Genomic DNA, 21,442 nt, shown 5'->3' with positions numbered 1-21,442 from the left:
AACAAGGAACTTTGTAGAGCAGAAGATATTCTTCCTGTTTTCTCTCAACAGTAACTGCTCAGCACAGATGTTAGCGCTATTTTCTTGCCTTAGTATTGACAGGGGAACACGATGACTCTTGTACGATCATTACAGAGAGCATGAAGCAGAAGAAAACACAGTCCACAAAGTCAAAAGAAAAAGCTGGGGGCGGGGGGGAGAACCACTAACCACAAACAAAAATTACATCAGTGGTTTAGCATGTTGATGGCTACTAACAGTAGAGCCAGCATCATTGCTTCCAGAAAGTTGAATACTACACTGATTATTGGATGTTATTTAAAATGTAGACAAAAATAATACTTTAGGTTCCTACAAAAACATTCCATTCAAAAGGTACCACTCCATTCTTTTTCGGTCTGTTTAAGCCTGTGGCAGCAACTTTGTTGTTAGTCACGGCTCCTGCAGAACCCATTTAATGTTCTGAGTTAATCTACATTACTATTATTTTAACTGTCAAATATGAAGATAACAATGTTGAATACAACTAGTTATCCCCAAAACTCTGGTTTCCATTCCCATTTTTGTCTCAGCATGCAAACGGATCTTAAAAACCTCCTCACGTAATGGAATAAATCTGCAAGAAGCTAAGAGAATACACATGGAAAGAGTCACTTCATGCTAACACTATTACATTTGTTCTTAAAAATCTGCTGATGGTCATCAAAGACAAGGAAGCAGTCAAATAAACAGTTTGAATAATAAGGTATAATCAAATTGTATTAAAATTGTACGTTTTCACTGAAAAGTGCTTTTTCGGCCTTAAAATATGTAATACACTGTGGCCCATGCAAGTCTTTATTTCATTGGAGACCTCTGAAAATGGCAAATTCCACTATACTGAAATTGCCTAGCATATTCTTCTTAGGCTACTGCTTAAAAGGAAATTGGCTACTCAATCAACAAACCAATTCAGTAGCCAGAAAAATGTGGATAGTCTGCAGTGCTACGAAGAGTCTGTGTGGACACCAGTGCTAGAAGCTGTTCCTCAACTTATGTGTATATTCGACCTATGTTTTTATATAATACCATAAACTAAACACGCCAAGTTTTAACAGTTATTTTTCTTGATGAAAAGCTTAAGTCTGCATCTGGAGTGTTGAAACTGTTTCAGTGCTAAATCTTTACCAAGCTGCGGTAAAAGCCTCCCAAAGCACTGATAATATTGTTTTCTCTGGGAGAAAGGATGTGGGGTTTTTGCTTCTCTGGCAAAGTTTATCGCAACACAGTATCTTGAAGCAGTAGAAAAGGCCAGGCCTTTTCAAAACCTGAAGTAGCACCATCTCTATTACACTCTTTCACCTCTACCAAAAAACATCCCAGGCAAAAGATCATGTACTGATTTGCTGATTTTTCAGGGGGAACACTTGCTAGTTAATTAAGAATGTTAAACACAGTACAGTAAAATTATTAAACAAACTTCTACAAAACAAGACCAGGATAATTTCCTGCTTCTGCACATAACTTTGCACGTTAAAGCAGATGTGATGCTAGCAACTCTTGTCTGTAAATATATGAGTTACTTAAAATCCTGTTTTCAGAAAGTTATTTCATTGTGCTGATCACAGGCAGACATGCAGAAATCACTGTAACTAGACTTAAGCAACTTGCATACAATTATATGTCAACCTCTACCTTAAATCAGGGCATGCTATTTCCAATTGTCCTTGAAGATCAGAACTGGACAGAGACAAAGAATATTAAAATAAAAAATAGCATATTTTATTTTCAGCTTTAAAGATGCATCTCTAAACAATCGGTAGAAAAAAAAAAACAACATAAGTAAAAAAAGTAAACATCGGCATTTTGTAAAATCACATGGAACTAATAAAAGACTTAATACAAAGGTTTTATATACCATTCAAATGCAGTTAAACAAAAAAAAAAAAAGTAGTCCGGTCTCCAAGACCCCTTCTACTTGAAATAAATGATTAAGTACCCACAGATTTCAACTATAAAACTAGGATACATCCTTTCTTTTTTCTTCCATTTATGAAGTCAATTGCCACGTACTTCAATCACTTGCAAGTGAAATTCATGTTAGTCTCAGTTACAGTACTCGAGAGGACAAATACAATTCCAGGACTGAAGTCCTTCTGTTTTCAGTATCCTGAAAGGTTCTTTATCAAGTCAACGCTCGTCACATATCCTTAGACTGATCATCCTCTTCAAGTTTCCTGATTTCATTCTTTAAACAGTTGATGGTTTCACGACTTGCTTTTAGTCTTTCTTTCAGTTCAGCAATTTCAAAACTAGTTTTCTTTTTGGCAGCTTCCAGCTTTTCCCTGGTTTTTACTTCAAGATCTGCAACTGTGGTGGCGATAAAGAAAAATAAATATTAAAAGAGAAAGCAAGAAAGTTTGTTTTGTGGCCCCATTCTGTTCATCAGTTTTGTGGACGGAGTTATAATTCACTAAATATGGTTTACTGAGATGTCCTAATTATTTTTTTTATTATTTGTTCATGCACGAGTTTTTGGGCAAAGCTGGTAATGCCAACAAATTTAAGGAGGCCACAGATATCCCTTCATATCTCATACGTTATAGAGTTGTGGGCAGTGTAAAAAAAACAAAACAAAACACTGATTTTTTTTTTATCTGCTTCAGTAGCACATATTAAGGAAATATATTTAGAAATTTTTAGGGTTGTTGTTTTGTTTGTTTGTTTTTTATCTATGCTCAAGAGAAACATCCAGAAATTTTAAGTGAGAAAAGTTTACGTTTGGACAAGACCTTTTTATTATTCAAATTATTAAACATTTTCTACACATAAACGGTAACAACATGAAATATACCAAAAATCCACCTCAAGACTGGCTAAGCTGAGGTAGAAAATACAAGTCCGCACACCCAAACAGACATAAGGCAAATGACGAACATAACTTTGTAAAGCTTCAAAGACATAACTGCTCTTAGTTTGAAGTATTCACTGTCTAAAAATACTTGTTGTTAGGGGAATCTGCCTATAAGCCAAAGGCCAGGTGAGCCAGACTGCAACGGCACCAGAGTTTGTAACTAACATGGCAGGAACTGGGTTTAACACATATTACATTTACTTTCTGAGAGTGGAAGAGATGAAATTCAGAAGGTCAGAACATACATCATCACTAAATGTATTGTACTTTATGAATCAATGTATTTCCATTTCTTTCATTCCCTTAATATTCTAGTTTATATTTAAAGACAGATTAAATAGGAAGGACATGAAGAATATTCAGATATACTGAAGAAGAATTGTTAGGAAATGACCTAAAGAATTAGAAGGGAAAAAGATAGGAAGAGCTTTCAGACACTGCTCTATCTCAAAAGGGTTGCTGCTTTGACTAACACAGTACAAATTGCTCTGGATTTCAGTGCTAAAGTGGGATCTTTGCTTGCACTTAAAATCCTGATGAAACCAACTATCACAAATTTATTCTGTTATATCTGATTTTACTGCATGCCATCACTCATAATACTGAATTGTTCATAGTTTTCTTCAGCAGGTATACAGACCTGAAAATCTTGGAAGTTTTCAAATAAGTATTAACATCTTTGCAAAAGTCAAAGCTAATTTGATGGAAAAATACGACTTTTGAGCAGCATCCAAATCCTCTGTACTATTACAGTCCAGGGGAAGAAAAAAGAAGAAAAAGAAAACAAACAAAACACAACACCAAAACCCACACAACTAAAACCAAAAGAAACTATTTTTTATTCCTAAAATGAAAATATTTTACTTTTCAACTTACATTCTGTTTCATGCTTATAAGCACCTAGCGTTAGCTGACGAGATGTTGTCAACAGCTGCTGCATCATTGCAGTAGGGTCTTGAAATATCTAACGAAGGAGAAAAATACATGGTGTCAACAATACTCTTAAACATAAAGTGAGGATTACATTAAAAATTAACATACCATTTCATCATAGAATTCAGAAACTACAGTTTTCTTTCCCAGGATAGCATTGGTATCAGACTGAAAAAGCTTCAGCAAGTGATACAAGGTTACCTATAAAAAGACAAAATTTTATTAGCTTGACGACTGCAGGGAAATATCTTCTACATATCAGTAAGTGGTATTTTTTCTTACATTAATTGTGTAAGATTTAAAATCTTTTAGGAATGCAAAACTAAATGTCATATAGCTTCAACAGGATTACTTACATTTAGTATTGACAGTTAAACACACCAACTATCCAAAGGCTTCTTGATACTTTGTGTTTTTCTTAGGAAAGACACTGATGCTAGCACAGTACCATTGAAAAAAGACAATTAAAATATTCTAAAATCCTGTAACTAGGAAGACGAAGTCTTGGTGTGTGCTCAGCCCAGGTAAGGTGCAACATGCGGCCACCTACCAGTAAACATCAGAGAAGCCAAGCACAGAAAAAGCCGTCATGAACACCAGTAGAAAAGCACGGAAACAGAAAAACGTGGCCAACCATTAAATATATTTCCTACATGAACAGGCTTTATTACTTCCATGGCTGATGGGATCTATTTTGACCAGAAATATCCTACGGCACAGCTTGATGCCACCATAATTAATTAAGTGTTGTTAAAAGTTCAGTGTACTTACAGGTCTCTCATTTGGATCAATGAAAAATATCTTAATGATTATTTCGAATTCACCCCAGCCTGTTTCGGTGATTTCATAGGGCGGTTTGGTAACAACTGCAGTGGGAAACACAGAAGTGTTAAAACAGGTGATAACTCCTCATCGGAACTAATCAAAATTCCGTTTCCAGGAACAAATGCCCAAATGTAAAACCCACCTCGTAAAGGATTACCGTAGCTTTCATGCAACTTGAATTGAATTTTTTTGACATAGGCAGACATATCCTGAAATAGAAATGCCATGATTTCTGATTATTTAGACAACACAGCAAACTACTGTTTATTCATCCATCCTACGTGCCTATCACTTCTTCTGACGTAAATACAGTATTTCTTCTGATTTTTTGAGTAGGAAAGCAAGACAGTAAATCCAGTGATTAGTACAGGCACACAGGTCTGTCAGTATTCTGTCCTCATGAATGCTCTCCAGTTCTCCCCTGGCGTGGAAAGATGACTCCACAAGCATAAGTGGAAAAGCATCTTCCTTCTCTTACTCTTTTTTGGATGCCCCCCCCAGCCTGTGTGTGCATTCCCCTTATGCCCTAGCACCCTCCTGCCCTCTCCTCACACCCCAAAGCTCATCCAGTCCACCCCCCCTGCAATGAGCAGGGACATCTTCAACTGGATCAGGTTGCTCAGGTCCAGCCTGGCCTTGAACATCTCCAAGGATGGGGCATCTACCACCTCTCTGGGAAACGTGCCAGTGTTTCACCATCCTCGGTGTAAAATATTTTCTCCTCATGTCTGGCCTGAATCTCCCATCTTTTAGTTTAAAGACGTAAGATACAGCAAGGACAAGGCGCCGCCGCTCCCCGCGCACCTCGTTCCTGTAGGGCTTCACGTAAACCGTCCACTGGTGCGTGTGACCGTCCTCCTCTCTTTTCTTCCCAAAATACCGGGCGACGTTTCCATACACGATCGGCTTCACTATGGTAACGCCCTTAAAAAAAGAGAAAAGAAAACCAACGACATGTTTTGAAAGGCGTTTGCCGCGCTGCTCCTTGTAGCCCGAACGAAGCCGGTGCCCCGCGGAGCGAGGCCCGTTCCCCGCCGCAGCCATCGCTCCTCCATCCCCCGCGCCGGGCCGGGCCCGCACCTTCACCCTGCCCCCGGAGTCAGGCCCGAACTCAGCCATTCTCTTGAACATATTGCCCCGGCAGGGGGGGCGCCGCCCGCAGCCGCGCCGACCGCGCTCAACTCCCGCGCCACGGCCGCCTAGCCCGGCCCCGCCGCCACCGCCGCTCCGCGACCGCCATCCCCTGCGGCTTCCGGCGGCGCCCGCGTCACGGCGGGGCGGGAACGGCGGGGCGGGGCGGGGCGGGGCTGGGCCGGGCTGGGCCGGCTGACTGACTGACTGACTGACTGACTGACTGACTGACTGACTGACTGACTGACTGACTGGCAGACGGTGTGAGGCGCTCCTGGCCAGCCTCGCTGTCTCACCTCTCCACGGTTTGGTCACCGCTCTTCACAAAATCATAGAGTGGTTGGGGTTGGAAGGGACCTCTGGAGATCATCCAGTCCAACCCACCTGCTGAAGCAGAGTCACCCAGACCAGATCGCACAAGAATGTGTCCAGGGGGCTTTTGAATGTCTCCAGAGGAGACTCCACAGCCTCTCTGGGCAGCCTGTTTCAGGGCTCTGGCACCCTCAAAGTAAAGAATTTTCTCCTCATATTCAGATAGAACCTCCTGTGCTTCAGTCTGTGCCCGTTGCTCCTCACCCTGTTGTTGGGCACCACTGAAAGGAGTCTGGTCCCATCCTCTTGATACCCACTCTTGAGATATTTATAAACATTGATGAGATCCCCTCTCAGACTTCTCTTCTCCAGGCTGAACAGACCCAGCTCTCTCAGTCTCTCCTCATAAGAAAATTGCTCCAGACCCCTCATCATCTTTGTAGCCCTCTGCTAGACTCTCTCCAATAATTCCTTGTCTTCCTCGCATCCTCCAAATTGAAATGGATATGTAAAGGACCCCTCTGAAATACGTGACCTTTCTAAGCCTGGTTAACTTTAAATGATGCTCCCTCTCTTGGCTGTGTTTTACAAACATGGTTTAGTCTTTTTGAAACAGAAAAACCCGCCACGCTCACGCCATGTCCACGGCTGACAGGTCTCTGCGTGCCGGTCATGGTGCTGCTGTGAGCTCAGCAGTGCTTAAAAAAAAGAGAAGCAGGGAATTATGTCGATTCTTTTTCTTCTTTTCATATTTTTACTTAGTAGCCTTAAAACACACCCTCAACTAGCATATGCTGGTGTTCACCGGTCTCATTGCGCACCATTCCCATGGACACACACAGTGCCTGGTTAAATGAAGCATCCTGCACAAACAGAGCGGTCGCAAGGAGGGTAGGGTGGGAGGGAAAAGACTACTAAAATAAAAAAAGGAGGGGGGGAAGGAAGGTTGCAAGCATGCTAAAAGTTGCACAGCCACTCCAAGCTTCAAAATATTCAGTTTGTGGGCTGACCGGTCCAGAAATCTTTGTACATCTTTGGAATATACGGGATATCACCTTTAGTAAGCTTCATACCATTGTCTTCCAGGCAACACAAACCAAAAGGCTGAGATGTGTGGCAATTTGTGTGTTCAGTGTGAAATTGGGTCTGTCTTTTTGAAACACCCTGTAGTTTCTGAGAAAAAGCAAAGAACTTTCCTCTGGCAACTTTCAATTACCAGAAAACAAGCAGAATAAATCTAGTGAAGCAAGTCCACAAACGATGCAAAGTAAATTAGGCTGCAAGAGGATGCTGTATTTCATGCATTTATCTTCAGATGGTAAAGTTAAAATACAGAACTAGGTTAGTAGGGTGACAATGAACTAGTTTCTGCCACTATTTTATGGTTAATCTGCAAAAAAGCCCTTTGCCTATGGGGAAATAACTGAGCTTCTTGGCCGGTGACTGTTCAGTTGTGCTCTGGCACAGCAGGAGGGTTGTCATGCTGCAAGCTAACGAGTTATGCCTCTGGTTCAAAGTTGTACGTAAGTAACACCCATAATTGCCCAATTCCAGTAGTTTCCATTTTATTTACTCTGTGAACCTGATGGTTCTTTGAGTGAACAAGGTATTAAAAATTAACTGACACTGTTTCACCCTGCTTAGGTGTGAGCAGCTTAAGTCAGCTGTCCTTGTCTTCATCAAAAGGAGCTGGCTGAGCAGGACCCTTTATTTACATTGTTTTCCTGAGCAGCTGGATATAACAGAGTACGTGATCTAAATATTTCCTTGTTCTTGTAGGAAGGCAGTCAGCATCCCACGGTACCCAAATAGCAGCAGAGGACGGAACTGCTGAACTGCTGGTGAGTGGGGAGTGATGCCCATGCAGGGTGACACACGGTGGGCTGAGCCCACCAATAATTTCTCCGTTTCAGGAGGAGGTGAGTCTGAGGGCATCCCTGCTTCATGCCCCAGCTGCAGCCTCCAATCTGCCCAGCTGTGTCCATTCCCATGATGGACCAAGGAACTCCTCTGGGGAGCTGCAGCCAGACCCTGCCTGCAAACCGCTCTCCAGAGCCCCCCCCCCATGGCTTCCAGTGTGTGCCAGGGCTCCTGGTGGACAAGAATATGGTGAATGGCCTCAATTTGCACCAGGGGAGGTTCAGAGTGGATATCAGGAAAAATTTATGCCTGGAAAGGGTTGTCAGGCATTGGAACTGGCTGCCCAGGGAAATGGTTGAGTCACCATCCCTGGAGGTGTTTAAAAGGTGTTTAGATGAGGTTCTTAGGGACATGGTTTAGTGCCAGAGTTAGGTTAACAGTTGGACTTGGTGACCTTGAGGGTGTCTTTCAACCAAAATGATTCTATGAATCTATGAATACCATGCCTAACCCACTCCTGGGAAGCAAAAATTCCCTACCTCTTTCTTTGCATGAACTAGATCTCACGTGACAGTGCTGCTCAGCTCTGCAGTATTGTAGCTCTTCTTGTTAAAATGAAGTAAGTTGGCAACACTGGCATGTGGGACAGTCTTTTGCAAGTTCTCACTGTCTTCAAAGAAAAAATTAAATCTCCTGAGGTTAACGTAATTGCTTATTACATTAACCTCGTTACTCTGTAAACATTAAGACAGACAAAAAGAAGAATGATGCCATTCCTGCTGTACAGAAATCTTTTCCTCCCATGTGTGAGGACTGCACTGCAGATCCCCCTTTGGAAAAGGGGGAATGATGGGCTTGAATGTTGCTCTGCTGTGTATTTTAAAGACAGAGCTGTAACCAGCTAATCTATTTGCAACTGGAAGATGAGAGAGCAGCCCACCACAGCAGCACCTGGAGAAACTGTGCTCGCCTGAGCACGGGCTATTACGCATCTGCTTGGTGCTCAGGATCCTGCCACCATTGCACCACCAGCAGCTGTTGGTCTGTAGGATCCATGATTCTGATACAGAAAATCAAAAATATGACTGTATGGGGAATGCCCACGCTAGAGGGAGTGGTCCTTTTATTCTTTAATCCAACCAAATATGAAAAACACATGCAATATGTCTGAACTAGCTAGCTAGGAAAAAGAAAGGTTTCTAACTGCATGAAGAAAATTAACCCATTTTCAGTCAAACCAGCACAGATGCCCATGGCCAACACACGGAATATCCCCAAGACCCACAATCAGAGCCTGTGAGTACTTCCCTCCGAAGGACACTGGTTTAGCAAGAGCCTGTTGCCACTGCCCATTCCTCCATGTCCCCAGGTCCCCCGGCAGTACCTGTCCTCCACTCCCACTCCAGTTTGTTCCACAGCTTCACCTGCTTGCCCCACTCCATCTGCCACCATAGGCAGATGATCAGCAGGAGAAGGAACTGCAGCAAGGAAAAGCAGCGCAGTCAGGAACGGGGGAGGTGTGATGAGACAGGCTGCTTCTGGGAGAAGCTTCCTGGTGACCACAGAATCACAGAACATTAGGGATTGGAAGGGACCTTGAAAGATGATCTAGTCCGATCCCCCTGCCGGAGCAGGAACACCTAGATGAGGTTACACAGGAAGGTGTCCAGAGAAGGAGATTCCACAACCCCATGGGCAGCCTGTTCCAGTGCTCTGTTACCCTCACTGAGAAGTTTCTTCTCATATTTAAGTGGAACCTTCTGTGTTCCAGTTTGAACCCACCGCCCAGCTCTATTAGACTGTGGAAGAGTGGCAGTGCTAGAGAGGGTGAAGAGAAAAGTTATAGACAGTGACGGCAAGTCTGTGTCAGCAGAGATGGACTAAGACGATGGGATCCTAACCACTAAACTCCGGCATTCAGGTGCTCATTTTAACAAAACTTCTTAAAATGGAAATTCCCACCCCATGTGCCCCCTGGAAGTCACAAGAGCAGACTTGGAGAATCCTAGGCTGTGTCCCCAAAGGTTATTTGATCCAAGATGCTTCAGAGCTGCTGCCAGCTGACACCTCTCATGGACCTTCCCTGGAGCAGCCAGGGGTAGAAAGCAAAATGTGAGGATTAGTCAAGACTTCACGGTGCATACAGGTTCTTAATACTGAAACCACAGCTCTCCTGCACTTGTCACATCTCTTAACCTTCTCCCATTCCCTTTTGGTTCCTCTGCTCTGTAGCAACAAGAAGCGCAGCCTCTTCAGTACATGGGCATTTCCTGATACTTAAAGCATCACTACAAAATTGTACATATATGATGTGGAAAGCCACAGCCAAAGTAACATCATCTCAGAATTTTGTTTAAACTCCCTCACAATACCTACCAAAGGGGGAGTTGGCTATCTAAACTCTGCTACTCAGATTTATTATAATATTATTATCAAAGTCCTGGTCTTAATGCACTTACTGCTCATCGTGAATCTACCACCATTAACGACCTAACAGAAGTAGCCTGGAGAAACAGGCAGCAGACACATGGCCTGCACCTACTGAAATCAAGGAAATCACCTAAATGGAGCAGTTTTCAAAGCAGCCACTTTCAGAGTCACAAGTAAGTCGTGGCATATGGCCAGCTATGGGGGAAAACCTTCTTAGGAACAAAAGCGGAATGAAAAAGCCTGCGCACTGAGATGATGTGGGAAGGACTGGAAACGGCTCCTGCCTACAGCAAAGGGCGGGGAGTGCCCTGAAGAACACAGGTGCTGAACCCGCTCTACCAGCCTATCTTTGGGGGCTGCTGCTCATGTGATGTAACTGTTGAGCCCAGCCTCTGCCCAGGCATGTGGTTTAGGTGAAGCTTTATCATATGCACCTGTTGTGAAAGAAACGAGCCGTGTCCAGGCAGCTCCTCACAGACCTGAGTCCCTCACCTGTTTTACAGCTCCCTCAGACAGCACACAGGTACTGTTTTGATAAATAAAGAACAACTCCCAACTCCAGACTCCCAGCAAAATGACCAGGTGTCATAGCATCCTTACCTAGGTCAAGTCCAAGATTTAATTTCAGAATTTGTGCTTTTTAAATTTGCCAATTTTTCCCAACTTGAAAAGAGGTGGGAACAGTTTTATTCTTTATCAGGGTGTCACATACAGTCTCACAAGAGCTGACTTCACACGTGTCATGTAAGATGTTCCCCAAGCTTCTTCCACTCCTGGAAAGGATGAACCCAAGTGGGCGCTGAGGCCGCCAGCTCTAAGGACCAGGCACAGCTGGAGGCAGCACAGATCTGGCTCCAGCAATGACACCAAACCAATGTCTCTCACGTTGGCCCCCATGGTTTTAACAGACTATTAATTTAATTGTTGTTTTGGCAGCTTGTCAGGTTTCTAAATAAAGATGTGAATTTATATAAACTTTCCCTCCTTCTTCAGTAATGCACCCAAGCCCCACACAGTGAAAAATCTGAGCTAGTTTGTGCTGTCATTATAACAAAAAAAAATGCTGAGGGAGGTGGTAACGTAGAGGGGTTAAAAGTTTTATTTCTAAATTAATTTGAGTAAAATGCATAAAATTATTGTTTTATTTTTATTCCCCAAATAGCTTAACTGAATGGAACAGTCAGGGGAGAACCTAAATGAGAAGGGCACAGTAGGGATCCCACATGACAAATAATAACTAACTAACTAACTAACTAAATCTGAAGTATCATACTGTTTGCTACCACTGTGAAAGAAACACTAACAAATTTTTTCCGGACTCCAGCTGAGATGGAAGGCAGCCAGCAGATAGCTTTAATCATTATGGAGAATTTTTATTTACAGGCTTCATTCCCATGAACAGCCCACTCCTCTCAAATTAAGAGTTTTTAAAGTTCCTTTTCATGTCAGTTATAGTGAGCTGTGAGCTCAAAATACAGCTTTTGTTGTAGAGTAAAAGGCTAATCGCTCTCATCTGGTTAAATGGCTGCTAATAAAACATTGGTCTTCTCTGACTCTTTTCATTCAAAGTATTTTATGTATTTAAAAAAGGGCCCAGCACACAATTTAGACATTATTTCCAACAGTTTCTTCTGCAGAGCTCTGTTGGCTGTTCCACACCATTCACCATTTTCACTACGCTTACATTGCAGGTCTGTGAGAAAATGGTAGCTGCGGACCTACATCTCGCAAAGATTCCTGGCTAAAATGATTTAGGAAAGTGAGAACTACAGTTTTAATTACGCATAGGCTGCAATTAACATTTTGAGGTGGGAGCCCAAGTCCTGTACAGTTCGATCCATGAATAAGGATTCTGTTTGGGATGAATGGTCTCTGTTCTAATCCCCTCCCACCAGCGTGGATCTGTAACGCATCCAGGCAGAACCACATATTTTTAAAATGAAGCACAGTCTGCAGATTGTAAAAGGTGTTGAGGGCAGCTGCCTGTCTGTCAAAAAGAAGTAGATGGCTAAACAGGGAAAGGGAACACCAGCGAGCTTTGGAAACCGGTTTTAAGCATCATTTTAACCATTCTGAAATACAGTAACTCTGCAGAGCTCCCCGCTCCTTCAGAGGCAAATGCTGCCTGGGAACCCACCCATCTTCTGCCGGGTTCTGGAGACACCTTCAGCTACAGCCAACGTTTTCTGTGCGGACAGTGTCTTCCAGTGTTTTCAGTGTCAAAGGCTTTTGAGCATTAAAATATTGCTTTCACTCCAAGTGTACTATATGGGAAAACATGCACAGGAATTTAAGAGCAGTGCACTGAAGAGGCATTCAAATAAGATGCAGAAAATAAGGAAAGAAACAAGGACTTTTTCATGAGGTGTCAAGGTAAGGACAAGAAAAGTAGAGCTTGTTTATTCTGCGGAAAAAGGGGAAGAAGCAACTGCCATCTCCTTAAACTTCGAGCAGTTGGGGATTATTACATCTAGTTCTGTTGACAAAGCTTGTAACTCATAAGGAGGTGGATATGTGGGATGCACGACCAATGTGTGGACATCACATTAATTAGGGTCCCAGACAAATAACAATGCTACTATCCAATGCCTCATTTGTAAAAAATAATTAAAAGGGATAGCAATCTTCTACCTGCAGCAAAAAGACTCTTATTTCTATGAATAAATGTGTTCTGCAGTAGTTTTTCATGCTGTCTCTCTAGGAGCACTAAAAGAGCAGAGTAAGAAAGGCAGAGAACTCTTGATCACTTTTGAACACCATCCACTCTGTGTCTCTGCATTAAAAACATGGACTGGCATCTCACTGTTTTCTATAATATTATACATTATGTTATGTGACCAAAAGGGAGTTTCTTCTCTGATTTACTTCCACCTCAACCTTAACCAGTAAAAGTTCCACCTGTCTGGTTAGCACCAGCTCCCTCTCCCAGCCCATCACACTCTCAGCTTGCAACAGCCTTGAAAATAAACATCCTGCCCTCCCCTTGCTGCTGCATCAAACTCCTTCTGTGCCTTTCCAAAACCCCTCTTTTCACCTCCATTCTAAGAAAGGAAATATCAATACATTTTATTAATATAATAATAAAATACATTAACATATTGTCACCTCATTCTCACTTTGGTTTGTTTCCATTGCCTCTCTAAAGGCTCCCTCTTGTACATCTCCCAACAACTTAATTTTCTTGTATGTGTGGCAGGTTTATCATCTCCAGCCATTTACTCGCATTTTTAAGAATAAACCGCTTGCTTGTGCGCCTTCTAAGAGCTAAAACAGATACATTTTGATTATACTGATACACTTCCTTCCTCTTGCACTCCCAGTTAAACATTCATGTCTTACATGGCAAGCTCTCCAGAGCAGCAGTGGCCTTACCTGCTCTCAGAGCATGAATGAGCATCAACTCTAAGTTCTTCAGCACGTTTGAGGTAACCTGTGTTGTTAGTCAAGGTGCATTCAGAAAGTTAAGCAGACATGTCATGCTTTAACCACCTTAGGATATGCCAAAGCCACTGTCATGGGTGTCAAGTGTGCAGACCACACTCCTTTAACAAATATGCTATGCTACCAGGTGGTTATCTGTGGAAAAACGCAGATGTTAACTTGGCAAACATGTTTGCCAGTTGACTGCCTTATTTCTGAGAGCGTGATGCTACAGGCCCTCAAGAGGACTTGGCTAATTCCCAAATGTAAAACACAGGCTCTGTCCCCAAAATTATTGTCAATGTTTCCTTTCCTGGCATGTCATGATTAGTTATAGTCCAGCATTTCAGGATAAGTTGGGAATACAGACTTTCAGGTATTTGCATCTCACTTCCCCGTAATAATGTTTGTAAAAAAGGTATCTTTGTGATCATAACCTACACATATATGCGGGCCTTCCTTTACTCGGCCTGCGCTGCACAAACTTACCTTTCACATCTTCATACACTTTGCTCTGTTGACTTTTTTTGGAACTCGATTTGTATTCTGCTGCTCTCCTCTTTTGCAACTTACCATCTCTCCTGGACCAGCTGCAAAATGACGAAAAGGTTTGAAAGACGAACCAGGGGAGAGTAAAAAGAGAACAGGAATAATACTCTGAGCATCTCTTCCCTCCCCAAATATAACAGGGGTCAAAAAGGACACTTCTAACTATTTACTCAAGGTCTGCTTCCCGGTAGGCACTTGGGTGTCTTTCGTTTCCACAGATTTCAGTAACTCAAGCCTGTCCCCAACCGGCAACACTCCTCTACTGACAAGAAACGAAGCAGGATGCCACTCTGCCAAAGTTCAGCGGTGCCTGCAGCCAGGCTGCGCCAGAACGGGTGCAGCAGCATGAGGGAAGATTTCCTCTTTGCACAAAGACACCCTGGGGACATCGCTGTCCCATGGCCTGGGCTGCTCCACGCATAGCCCGACATCTGCACAAGGTCTCCAGGCCTCCCTCACAGGAACAGCTCCTGCAGTCCACAGATCGCCCTTCCATTGCAGCGTAAGAACACACAGCTCATGGAAGCGACTGTTTGAAGCCCCCTGTTAAACCTCACAAATGCCTTCCACCTCCCTCTCCTCCCCAAAAAACTGCCAGTCAATATTACAGGGTGCACAGGGATGTTACTCAGCCAATACCGCTGTGCTCAGAAACAGGTTCATCCTGGTGGGGGTCCTTTTGTGTTTTCTTTTGGTCATGGGTTTTTTTGTTTGTTTTAAATCCTGTAGCCCTCAGAGGACAGGATGGATGGGAAGGGTCAGCTTTGTTCTGCAGCCAATCCGCCAGCATGAAGTGGTGGCAGAGAAGAGGTTCCGTACCACTTTCCACATTGCTGGGCACTGGAGCAGGGAGAACAAGCAAGGACAATAATTCAAGGGATTATATTTCCTCAGAGAGTTTCCAGGAAAGGAAAAATAACCCAAACCATATTCAGAATGTTTACTTTCCTCATTCTTCTGATACAGTTTCAAATCAGACCTTGACGATCCAGTGCCCTGGTTAGTTAACCTGTGCTTGAATGCTTCCACAACAAATTCATCCATGTGCTACTGAATCCTCACTGTGTTTATCTCTGAGTACACAGCCCGTGCTTTTGGGGACAGGATGCTTTATAACACAACTCTCTGCCATTCAGCAACAGGAACTGCTGAACACCCTAACACAGAGGAAAATTCCAGAGAGGTATTTTAAAATAACGAGTTAGCAATGATTGTCCACGTGCTCTCCACCCAGAAGGAAGCCTGGAGTCCTCTGAGCCCAACACTCTTTTCACCACGTTCAGACTTTCACACTGTCAATGAAGCTGAGCTATAAGCCATGCTCACCCGGTTAAAAACCCAGGTTAACTGTGAAATTCAGACATAGTGCAGTAAATAATCAGTAGCCAAGTTAGTTTTCCTATCCTGTTGCTTGCTGTTTTGAACAATTAAAATTTCAACCATTTAGAGTAAGCAAATGTCATTTTTGTTATCACAGGTTTAGGGCGCTAATCAAAGAAATTCAGGTTCATTTTCTAATGAGTGATATTGTTTCTTCCACACAGACCCATACAGTCACCCCCCTCATTCACTCAAAAATGTTTAAATAAAATCATGAACGTTGTGATTTTCCAAGCCAATCAGACTGCGTTTCAGGCTTTTTTGAAGCTATAAAGATTAGAAAGAGTTATTTTTCCTAAATGAAAATCAGCATTCTCAAATAATCTTATGACTGCCAGATGCTGGAGGCTTGTCACAGACAGAAGTCAGAGCTGACAGCACTGCAAAATGCCACCAGAAAGCTAAGGTGGTACAACAGATGTAGCTCATTTTGTGCCACAGTAAATTAATTTCAGCAAATATTATGAAAAGTTTTCAACAAATATTATGAAAAGTTCACCATCAGTGAGGCAAAGCATGGCAATTCTAATGACTTTTCGTGTATAACACACAGATGTGTGTTTTACACATACAATGTTCCGATTTTAGGAACAGAGTGAAACATTTGGCCACAAAACCTCAGTGCCCAAAGTGATTTCAAATCACTGCAGGATGGAACTGCCAGGGGTACCAGACAGCTCTGCGTGAACAGCTCAACCTGCCATCCAGCTGCTTTACCAACATTTGCCAGATTTGGTCAAGAAGCCAGATTAAAGTAAAAAGGTTTATCATCACTGGTTTAATGCCTCCTATATAGCAAGCCCACCGCTCCAAGCATTACTACACATTTGAGTCTGAAAACGCAATTTTAAGAGCCTGACATTGCTTTACGCAGCCGCCTTTTGTTCTTCAGTTGACACATCACGTGTGGGTCACCGCATTTTACACAAAAATGCCTGACCAAAAAAAGAGGTTGGCTTAGTAAAAGAGGTCTGCACTTCTCACTGATTTTAAACTCTGCAAAAAAAGTCTTTGAAGACCAGAGGAGAAGGACAAGAGCTAATAATAGAACTATTTTTAAATTCAGAAATAATTACAGCACCAAATCTAGCTATGACATTAGAACATCCATGCTTAAAGTCTTAATGTCTGAATATTTGAAAAGACCGACATAACGAGCACTGAGGAGAAATGAGACAAGCTGAAATGAAGAGAGACAAGTATTTTTTTATATAAAAATGGCCTTTATTTCTTCAATACAAGGTAAACTACTATTGCAGTTTAGGACCAACACAAAAGTTGGACAGCAAATTGCTTAACAGTCTCCTAAAGGCTGGAAAAAAAGAAACCGTGAAAGCTAAAAGTTATGCAATATTTCAAGTATAACATCTAAAAAAGATGAAATGATCCCTACACTTAACTAAGTACCTCTGCTGAAAATGTATTAAAATCCACATTTGCTAGGATACCATCTTACCTTGTTGAAAAATATAGGTCTCCAGAAACTCAAGTATTCAACAGACTCTTTGGCCTGCCGGTATCAGGAAACTGTTTACTATACATATATAAAATCCTTCGGAGTCAGGCATTCTGACAGGCATCCATTTCCTTACATTTTGCATTGCAATACTGCATTCCCTGCTGTATTTCAGAACCATTTCTTCAAAAGCTTACTCGTACATCCTTGTGCAAAATGGGAATCGGGAAACGGAATGGTACAGGAAGACAACACAGCCTTTTGTTTAGAACTAGTCAGCAGTGCTGGTAATTGTCATAAAAATGTTAAGGTTTACCAAACAGGAATGTATTTCACCTTTAAAACACTTGGCTTTTTTTTTTTTGTTAAAGGAGGGCACCTGCAGTAGTAAGGAAACTTAATCTGCAATCACTTGTATTTATAAAAGCACACACATTCCTCATTTTCTTACATTTGAAGATCAACGGAATGTCTGTTTCGTAATGTAATAATAATAATATGCACAGTTTAATACAAAATACAGTATATAAGAGGGTGAGGTCAAAGTCTATTACTTGAATATACCCCAGAGTGTTCGTGCTGAATCATGTAAAATCAGATTACATGGTATGAATAGACGGGAATTTTTACAACTTAAATGCTCCATTTGATTGGGATCAAAGGTATACTGTTTACTATTTCAAGAGACTTCAATAAAACTAGTATATAGTAAAAGATTTAAGCACAGACATAGGTCATATCAGAATCTAAAACCCACTGCGATAACTGGGGCTATAGAAAGGATGCAAGAACTAACAGGTGCATAATTTACAAATAGAATGAGATGCTTCATTATATTTTGTCCAACAAAAAAAAATCCCATGAGAACATCAAATTGAAGAACTTTTATGCTTGAAACTGCTCCTTAGTAATTCACAGTCTAAAGCTAAAATTAACCTCAAGGTACAGAGCATGTCAGATCTTAATTTCAGGAGTGGGGGGGCAGGGTGGGGAGCAACAACAACAAACCACCTGAACACCCCCACCCAGCCCAAGCCTGCCTGCAATATTATTTGCAAGGCATCATAGTAAACGGGTGCAAGAGACAATATTTCTGCGTAAACATGACTAATTAGCAAGCTGCAAACATTATGTTTAAGACTTATGTGGTCAATTACCAGAACAATTTAAAACCTAAACAAATCCACCTTCCTTCTTTCCTGTGTCAAAATACTTATTTGGAAAGAATGAAATCTTCTTTAAGTGTGTGCACACTGACCTGCACTTGCCTCCTCCAAGATCTTGAAGGGTTTGCATTTCAATGCAGAAGCAATTTAGTGTCTTGCATCTCTGAGGAGTATCAGTCTTAAACATGCACGTTTTATATTTGAATCTATATGACTAACAGTATCCTCATGAGCGTTATGCTAGGAAATTTAAGGCTGTATCTCAGTTCACACAAGAACCAATAATAACTTCAAGAGGCTATGTATAAAAGTCTATAAATAAAAAACAGGAGCAAAGTCTGTTTAACCTGTACAGAGAGAGAGAGCAAGTGGATAAGAAAAGGAAATCGGGAATTATGTGTTTCTGTAAAGAATGTCATGTATTTTTACTACAAACATGGATGACAAGTATATACAACATTTATATCGCCAATTATCCACATACAACTAGGAAAACATTTACAAGGGTTTGGATATGCAACTGAACAATCAGGTAAAAAAATACAGTTAGAAAAACTAAGCCTCACCAATTTCAAAGGAACAAAAATAGAAAAAACTCAGTCCTTTAAAAAAAAAGTCAAGCTAATGCCTAAATTGAACAGCGTATCATCTTTACCACAAAAACAATGGCTATCCAAGCTTACAGCCACACTATAAAAAAAACAATTGAAGTTCTGACCAAACATTTGTCAAAATGCAATCAGAACCAAAATTATTGGCACAGAAAGCAAAAAGGGAATGAAGAAAAAAGACTATGTACAGTTTCCAAAATGCTGTGTTCTTCTTCTGGACAAGTATTTTTGACCTATCAAAACATACAGTCCAGTAGAAATTTTATTTTAAAAAACCCAACCAATCAACTCTACTGCTAAAAAACAAACCTCCAGTAAAACAACTTCTGTTGCTAAAGCATTGCCACCCTTAAGTCCACGCTTGTTGATTTTGTCTTTCAAGATAAAGGACACAGCCTTAAAATATTATTTTCAATGTTACTTATTAAAAAAAAAATCAATATTTAGAAGAAATCAAAGTATTTCCTCACAGACTATTTTGTCCTTCCATCAGCAAAAGGAGATGAAATAAAACTGGATGAATATCAAAGAGGACAGCAGTAGCCATCGTGGCATCATCACCAGTCAGTAAATTACCAAACTGCTATATCCTGAGCGTGCACAGGAAATTGCCAGTAATGTTTAATAAACCAAAAGCTGGTAAAAACTCTACTACAGATCCAGTTATACATGATGTGCATTAGACATGTTCCTTTTTGGTGTCTGTCAAGGTCTTTGGATTTTTTTCTGTACACTTTGTTTCATTAAAAAAAAAAATCTAACAAATGAAATTCACTATAACAAGGGAATATTATCTAAATTGCAACACGGTACATCTATCAGTTAAAACTAAGTGTTCAGAGAACAGGCAGAAATAAGGGGCTTCATACAGGGACCTCATCTCTCAAGTCACAATGATCGCTCAGTTTAACTTATGTTATTTTCCCCCTGCTATTCCCTCCCTATTTCCATTGCCAGCAATGGAAATCTAGATGTGAGTGAGAAATACACTCTGTGTAAAAGGAGCAACAGTCTCCTTAAATCTTTGTCAGTGTGGAGTAAAATATCAGTTCCTGCATAAAATGCTTGTAAATTTACTTTTTTTAATTTTAAGATTTAATATATCTATGCAATGGAACATTACTTACCTGCTGCCTCTCCAGTATTAGCTATTCCCCATGTAACAGCTACAGGCAGGTTATTTCTTCCTTAAACTTATTACACACAGCAATAAACAATGTTTTTAAGTAAAAAAACCCAAACTAATTACAACAGTACTGTTTGTAACCAACACCTATTCACAAAAGGCAGGTAATGAGTCATGACTTGTTCGATACAACTTTCAGTTTTACAAAATTTTAAAAGGCAGTTTTCCACTTTCAAACAGGATTAAACAAACATGTCAAATAGCTTCTCAGTAGCAAATAGTTCAGTAAACACCAGTGATCCCATGCATGAGGAACTGAGGTACACAATTCAAGGAAAAAGAAAAAGGGGGATGGGGGCTGAAGTTGTAACCAAGTCCAACAGCATCAACCTGGCTGCAGGAAACCTGGCTGAGTCGTAGGTGACAAAAATATTAGACAATTTCAGACTTAGGCAAAACTTTTGTGGTTGCACAGGCTACTGGTCCCAACTCAGTAAAGCATAAAAATCACTCACATATGCAAATGAGGTACTTCAAGCATATGTTTACATTCCCTGAAATCTATGGAATGTAAGCACTTGCTTTAAATGCTCTGGAAAAAACAATTGCATTTAAGTGCTTTCCTGAACAGGGTAACACTTCAGGTCTGCTGTAAAAATCTTCAAAACGGGTGAAAAAAGAAATCAAGAGTTGTCTTAAGAGTTGCCTCTTAAAGCCATCTGAGGTCTTGAAACTTAACTTAAAACATTAAGTGCAGCTATTTGAACAACTGAAAACTCCAAGAATAAATCCGTTACATAACGATTTACAACATACTAAGAGTGAGCCTTTGTGCAAGGCTGCCAGAAACTAAGTTTTTGCAACTCGTATGAACTTTCTATTCGCTTGCATTTCACACTTGATGAAATTTAAAACCAATTCTCAAATTTGAAGTCAGCTTCCACTGTGAGATCCAATAACTTGTTTTTAGGTAAATTTACAAAACCTCATCTGACAGATTTAGGGCTTTTTGCTAAGACATTTAAATATTGCCCATCACTAAACAAGGACATACAAGTGCACCTTCTCTTTTATATGCACGTGTGAATAAACCCCGGAGTATTAAGAAAATACCAAACCCATAAAGTCTGAAAAATGGAAACACCTGGTCTCTTCTGGCACATTTCTAATATACAACTATGTACAGACTGCTACGGCCTTGGAGGCAGAGGGGAACACACACAAGCACTGTTCCTATAAAACTGTAAACAACTGCAGAGTTTTGGTTTGTTCGTTAAACCTAACCTTTCCACCCCTTATTATGGACAGTTCAAGTTTACATAAACTGTAGCATCGATCGGGATCAAGACT

General features: G+C 41.2%; 1 protein-coding gene and 1 long non-coding RNA gene across 3 annotated transcripts in view; one reads left to right on the top strand and one right to left on the bottom strand.

Annotated features, from left to right (window-relative positions):
* The window catches only part of LOC139825608 (uncharacterized), a 30,109-nt gene extending 18,040 nt beyond the window's left edge, over positions 1-12,069 (top strand). Inside the window, exons 2-3 of one of the 2 annotated variants that reach the window (XR_011735773.1) lie at positions 7,874-7,935; positions 10,187-12,069. This is a non-coding gene — a long non-coding RNA (uncharacterized lncRNA). Of the gene's footprint in view, positions 1-7,873; positions 7,936-9,725 lie in introns of both variants that reach the window. The other variant, XR_011735762.1, reaches the window with a different exon arrangement.
* Positions 1,740-5,894, bottom strand: YEATS4 (YEATS domain containing 4). The gene is made up of 7 exons (XM_065829309.2): positions 5,732-5,894; positions 5,456-5,575; positions 4,794-4,860; positions 4,598-4,692; positions 3,935-4,027; positions 3,770-3,857; positions 1,740-2,349 (listed from the first exon to the last, which is right to left on the bottom strand). Exons 1-7 carry the CDS (start codon positions 5,780-5,782, stop codon positions 2,180-2,182), a joined length of 684 nt encoding a protein of 227 aa, XP_065685381.1. The 5' UTR covers positions 5,783-5,894; the 3' UTR covers positions 1,740-2,179.
* Positions 12,070-21,442: the final 9,373 nt, after the last annotated feature.

The sequence above is a fragment of the Patagioenas fasciata genome, chromosome 1 (genome assembly GCF_037038585.1).
Source record: "Patagioenas fasciata isolate bPatFas1 chromosome 1, bPatFas1.hap1, whole genome shotgun sequence".
Taxonomy (NCBI): domain Eukaryota; kingdom Metazoa; phylum Chordata; class Aves; order Columbiformes; family Columbidae; genus Patagioenas; species Patagioenas fasciata.
Note: the sequence above shows the minus strand (reverse complement) of the source record. Positions and strands in the feature narration are given on the sequence as shown.

Bases quoted from the DNA above. Each gene is read 5' to 3' on its own strand.
- YEATS4 (XM_065829309.2), bottom strand. From the start codon at position 5,782: ATGTTCAAGAGAATGGCTGAGTTCGGGCCTGACTCCGGGGGCAGGGTG. The intron at 4,693-4,793 runs GTGGGTTTTACA...TTCCCACTGCAG, and splicing joins CTACGGTAATCCTTTACGAG to TTGTTACCAAACCGCCCTAT. The intron at 3,858-3,934 runs GTATGTTAATTT...CTCCTTCGTTAG, and splicing joins CTGAATTCTATGATGAAATG to ATATTTCAAGACCCTACTGC.